Here is a 6,150-nt window from a genome sequence, read left to right as displayed (position 1 = left end):
TCCAAAGACTAGAAGATCATCAACAAAATTAAGCTGAGTATCAGGTTGCTCATCTAAATCAAAATGTTTAGAGAGAAGAACATTCATATATATTGTAAAAAGATAGCGTAAATGTTGACAACCATACCTTAAAATATAAGAAAATAAGAACTACTGTTTAAGATTTCTATTAATAATAACAGAGAAAGGAACTTAAGTGGTACAAGCCTCCATCCAAGCAATGAATCCATTAGGAAAGTTTGTAAGTCTCATGCTTTTATAAAGATAAGAATGATTAATCTTCTCAACGATTTTCCATGAGATCAATCTTAGTGCATAATCCTTTCAAATAGGAACTTGAGCTAAAGCATTATAACAACCCATTATAAAAAAATGATATTATTAGCAATGCCACTACTAGAGTTAAAAACAACTTAAGCAATTAAGGATGGAAGCAAAAGCTAGAGTTTTCAGTAAGAATTTTAGCAATAACCTATAAATTATGCTACATAATAAAATTGATTAGTAATCATTGAGGGATTTAGCATGAGAAACTTTAGAAAAGAGTGTGATAGCTGAGTTCTTGATCCAGTAAAATAGATCCAAAAAAACGGTAGTATTAAAAAAGAACCAAAAGTAGCGTAACCCCTCAGGTGCAAGGATCCTTCAAAGCTACCTTTTCCCTTTCTTAGATATCTTTCCATTCTTGGTGTTAAAGGCATAACTTTCAGCTTCTCCATCATCATCATCTCCACCCTTCCTTCTTTTCTTGTTCCCTGCACTTTCTTTAATTTTCATTTGAGATATTCTTTTAGCATCTGAAACTCTCTCCAAGAATAATAAAACTTCAGGCTCCTCCGCCAGATACTCAGGTAACTTTTTTCCGATAAGTTGTTCTATTTGAATGTACCATTCCACTTCATATTGATTTACTAATGAGATGGCTGATCCAGACCGCCCAGCACGAGCAGTCCTGCCGACGCGATGTATGTAATCCTTAGAATTGCTGGGAATGTCATAATTTATGACCAAATCAACTGTTGGTATGTCAAGTCCTCTGCTAGCAACATCAGTGCAAATAAGAATGTTGCAATCTCCAGCCTTGAATTTATTTAATGCTCCCAGTCGCTTTGTCTGGCTCATTTGACCACTGATGGGTATCGCCTTTAAGCCAAGGTTCCGGAGGAGCAAAGCCAAAAGTCGTGTAGAATCACAAGTACGAGTGAATACCATAGAGGTGCTTCTAGACATCTCAGTCAGAATGTAAACAAGATAGCAGTCCTTGTACTTGGCAGGGACCATACGAAATTGCTGCTTTAGAGTATCAACGGTAGAATACTTGGAGGATGCCTCAATCTTTACAGGATTCTTAAGGCATGCCCTTTGAAGTTTTCCAACCTTTTTTGTCATAGTTGCTGAGAACAGATATGTCCTGCGTTCTTTGGGAATAGCCTTAAGAATATCATCAATAGCTTTTTCAAAGTCCATGTTGAGCAACCTATCAGCCTCATCAAGAACCAAGTACTTCAACATGCGAAGGCTAAAACCTTTTGTATTTGAAAGATGATCCAATAAACGTCCAGGAGTAGCTACTATAATATGAGGACGCTTTGCTAGAGAAATGGCCTGTGCCATCATGTCAACACCTCCAACAAGCACCGAGCATTTCACACCAATTTCAGACCCTAGTGCTTCAAATTGTTGAGAAATTTGGATCGCCAACTCTCTAGTTGGAGACAGTACACAAGCAAAGAATGGTTGTGGCTTCTCAAGGAGAGCTTGGATGATTGGAAGGGCAAAAGCTCCAGTCTTGCCTGATCCTGTTTGCGCAAGTCCAATTACATCCCTTCCTTCAAGGGCATGAGGAATCGACTCCACCTGAATCTTTGATGGGGTTTTCCACCCCAAACTCTCACAAGTTTCGACCAATTGTTCGCAGACACCCAAACTCTTAAAGGTCCTTTCATCTCCATCTGCCATCGTTAGCTATAATTTTGAGCCAGACGTAAATGGGCTGTTTAGTACCCGGATTTAACTAGGATTTAAGGAGGATAAAATCCTAAATCCTGCAAAACAACAAAAAATGGAATCTTTAAATCCTACAGGTTTAGTAAAACCGTATGGATCCTGTTTTGCCTTGAATCAAGGATTTAGTAAAACCGTATGGAAGACGGACTTACGGGATTTTGAGGAGCGGAAGTCCGAAAGGAAAGAGGACTGGTTTCTGGTAGGAGGGAATCGCAAGGAGAAGAACGATTAGAGTTTCGGAGGTCTTTGTCCGCCGCGACCCCGTCGTTTGCGTTCTAACCGATATATATATATATATATATTTGGAGAAGAAACATTACGGTTCTCCGATTCTATTGATTCAAAATAAAATTACAATATGAGAGGGAGGTGTAACTCTCTGAAACTAAAAAGGCAAAATACAAAAAAGACACACCCCTAAGGGGTTCACCTCCCATAGTACAACACACCCAAAATAAAAAATATCCAAAAAGGTACGTACAAATATGCCCCAAAAGAATAGCCATAAAACACAGGCTCAAAAAATGTAGAGACAAAAAAATAGCGATAAAATGTGAGGTCTGAAACAATAACTTGTTTTATCATCGTAATGACTGTAACATTCGCAGCAAAACAAAACAACAAAAGTAGTAAATTCAACCTATAGTCGCATGTTGAGCAGTAGCGTTGAATGCATAGTGAAACAAGAGAACAAGTAAATACAACAACAAAGGTATCTGCAAACATATGAAATAAAATAGGCAGATGTACCCTAAAAGATGTTCAAAAGATCAAACCCGAAAAACTGAAGATAGAGGAAGGGGTGATAAAAAGGTGGAAACTCCCAGGTTTAGGAGAGCATCAGGATGTAAACCAGAATGCATCAAAACAACATAAAGAAAATCATATATATTGCCGAGGAAAATAGAGCTGACCATCCAAAAAATTTACGAGGGGCTGTCATCTCAATCTAATGTAGCTTACAGGAAGACAGTCCATGAAAAACATATAGGAATTGGGAACGTCCTTTCATAAAACAGAAACAAAAACAAAAAAACCTGGCCCACAACAAGTTAAAATATCATATAATGTAGCTCAAGCAAAACACCATTTAGTAGGCTCCTTAAATGTTGAGTGGTTGTGAAACCAAAAAACTGACCAACAACACCCTCACCTTTTCGAGCCAACCAATCCGCCGGAGAATTACCTTTTCTATAAATGAATAACATATGAATAGTTAATTGATGCTTGTCAATGTGAACCCGAATCTTGTTCATAGTGTCAAGCAAATTCCATTTGGGTCTAGATGCCTTATTGAATTCATCATAAAAGATTTGAGAATCAGTCTCAATAATTAATTTAGGTTGCTTACAGCAAGCCGCCACCTATAGAGCCAACAACATCGCCTAACTTTCGGCCTCAAGAGGAGAAGAGGCATAAATAGGAGAAGAAAAAATTAGAGGCAATGTCCTAAATGATTTCAAAAACCCCACCAGCACCAGCCGCAGTGGAAGTCGAGCTTACATAAATATTGGCCTTTATCCGATCTAGAGGAGGGGGTTGCCACCATAATAAAGTAGACATCCTACCCATCGGATTAGATACAAGTCCCAAAATTAAGGCTCGACAAACTCAATGAAAATGTGCAAGTATATGAAAGACAATAACAGGAGCAAAATCAAAGCTCCAATACACATATATATATATATATATATATCTATATGTACATATACATATATATATATGTATATATACATATATATATATATATATATACTGCAGTGGGCTTTGGTTGGTGTGTTTTTCTGTGTGGGTGCTTGGCTTTCTTTTATTAGTGCGGTTGGTTGTTTCAGCTATTGTTTGTGTTTTGGGTGTGCTCGTGTTGACGGGGTATATAGCTACTTGACCTGATCCACAATTATGCAGCAATTTAGTTTCCACAAGATGACAAAAAACTTGAACCAATTTATATTTAGTGGTTAGTGTAAAATTGATATGTTATAAATTTAGAATTTTTCATTAATAGTTTACACACTATACGCACTACACAAGCATATGTATCGTTTCAATTAATATATGGTTTTATTTAAAGACCCTGATATCGATCCCACAGAGAAGTGATGTAAGAAATCCCTTAGTCTAATTCTAGTCTACTAATATCACGTCTAAGATTGGAATTTTCAAAAAGTTTGGTTTTCCTAAATTCACCAATATACGCTAAAATTATAATTAACAAAATTAAATAAAAACCAAATATAAGGAGACTAGTTAAATTTTTGAAAGTTCTTACATAACTAAAATCCCTTTCCCCTTGCAATAAGATCATAATAAGCGCAGGTTGTCACATCAGCGCCGATGGACAAGCCCTCAAGGCGAGTCAGTTGAATGAAACAAAGGTCCGAAGTACCAAATATTATTACCGAGTTTGATGTACAGAGGGAGGATGCTCAAAAGAGTCCTCCAGATCTCATGAAGATTTAGGAAAAAGTCATTGAAGAAAAAGTTAAAAAGCTCAAAGCCGACATTTCTGTGTTGGCCAGAGAGCATGGGATGGCCATCAATGATGATGAAGGTTTTAATTTTAATGATTATCTTGTTGAGGAGAAACTAGAGCCGCTGCATCTGATAGCGATGCTCAGCCACTTATAGAAGGGAACACTGTAGATGACTTGCGTAGGGTTGTTCTGCTAAGAGATGAACAGATCAGCCAGATGGAGAAAAGAATAAAGGAGATGGCCACCGTCATGGCCGCCATGGCTACAATTCATGGACAATCTCAGTCGCAGCAGTTAACTTCTCTAGAAGTCAATCAGCTAGAGATAATTCACATCACAGACGAAAGGAGATAAGTTGTCTCCGCCAACAGAGATGATCAGCAGAAGAAGGGTTTCCCACAAAGTGTAATACCATAAAAATATATTAAAAAGTTGGTCAAACAGCAAGCTCGGGAGGCCTTAGCCCAGTCCAAGGGAGGTGCATCAGTTTCAAAGGGTAGACCTTATCTAGAATAGTTTGATGCCGTACCTTAACCTATGGGTTTTGTGTTACTGAATTTCAAAACCTTTGATGGGACTGGGAATCCCAAACAACATGTAGAACATTTCTGAGTCAATTGTGGCAACACCAGAGGTAATGAAGCCTTCCTTTCCGTCAGTTCGGCAGCAGCCTGTCAGGGATTGTATTTGATTGGTATGTTGAGCTACCCAACGGGTCAATGAAGATGTTTTTCGAGTTGGAACAATTGTTTGTAAAGAGAATTGCTGGAGCGCAACACCACATTACGATAGGAGATCTCATAGTAGAGCGACAAAAGCCCAACGAGACCCTGGTGGATTATATCTTGAGGTAGAAAAACTTAAACATGAAGTCTGAACTGCAACTATAGGAACAACATGTGATTAAGATTCTTCTCAAGAGCATACATGGGCCAGTAGCTTTCATGCTTAAGGGGCTCACCATCAAGTCCTTTGAGAAGTTACTCAGCAAGGCTAGCAGCTTGCAGGAAGAAATCAAGCATACAGATTCCCAAATAAAGTCAGAGAAGCCTACGAAAACTAAGATATTCGAGAAGAAGGCCGAGATAGTGGCGACAGTGGATAAAGGGAAGCAACCGATAAAGATTCCAGTTGAGCAGTCCCATTAGGGCCATCAGCAGTCACAGGATAGCCAACCTCAACATCTGTCCACTTAACAGTTTGGTCTATTTAACCAGCAGTAGAGGGCATACAGGATAGATAACAAATAGGGTTCGACAATCGCAGAACAGTTGAAGAGAGTATATTCCTTCCAAGATGAAGTTATGCTGAAGATGTTCAGGAGTCTGATGAAGAGGTCTGAGTTCAGGCTGCCCAAGTCGAAGAAGCCAAAAAAGGTTGATAAGAAGGATCAATTCAACTACTGTCTATACCACACACTTCTTGGACATACCATACAGAGTTGTTTCAGTTTCAAGGATTGGCTCGAGAAAAATCTTAAAAAAGGAAAAAATAACAATTCCGTGAGAATACTTAAAAGAACCTGAAAGAAGTTCTATAAATATGATTTCAGCCAAGCCAATTACCCAGATAGAGTCGTATTTAGAGGAAGAGGGTTGGAGCACAGTTTGGAGCAAATCGACCAAGAAGATACTCGATCAGATTCAGACCGCTTCAGCATGAGCACCAC

General features: G+C 38.5%; 1 protein-coding gene across 1 annotated transcript; it reads right to left on the bottom strand.

Moving 5' to 3' along the window:
* Positions 1–456: 456 nt before the first annotated feature.
* On the bottom strand, positions 457–2,283 carry LOC110032501 (DEAD-box ATP-dependent RNA helicase 10-like). The gene is made up of 2 exons (XM_020736153.1): positions 2,160–2,283; positions 457–2,045 (listed from the first exon to the last, which is right to left on the bottom strand). The coding sequence occupies exon 2, from the start codon at positions 1,957–1,959 to the stop codon at positions 652–654; it is 1,308 nt and encodes a 435-aa protein (XP_020591812.1). The 5' UTR covers positions 1,960–2,045; positions 2,160–2,283; the 3' UTR covers positions 457–651.
* Between the last annotated feature and the right edge of the window lie 3,867 nt (positions 2,284–6,150).

This window comes from Phalaenopsis equestris, unplaced genomic scaffold, assembly GCF_001263595.1.
Source record: "Phalaenopsis equestris unplaced genomic scaffold, ASM126359v1 Scaffold000956, whole genome shotgun sequence".
Classification (NCBI taxonomy): Eukaryota; Viridiplantae; Streptophyta; class Magnoliopsida; order Asparagales; family Orchidaceae; genus Phalaenopsis; species Phalaenopsis equestris.
The sequence above is the reverse complement of the archived record's forward strand: the minus strand, read 5'-3'. Positions and strand labels throughout refer to the sequence as shown.

Excerpts from the sequence above, each read along its gene's own strand:
- LOC110032501 (XM_020736153.1), bottom strand. The coding sequence starts at position 1,959 with ATGGCAGATGGAGATGAAAGGACCTTTAAGAGTTTGGGTGTCTGCGAA.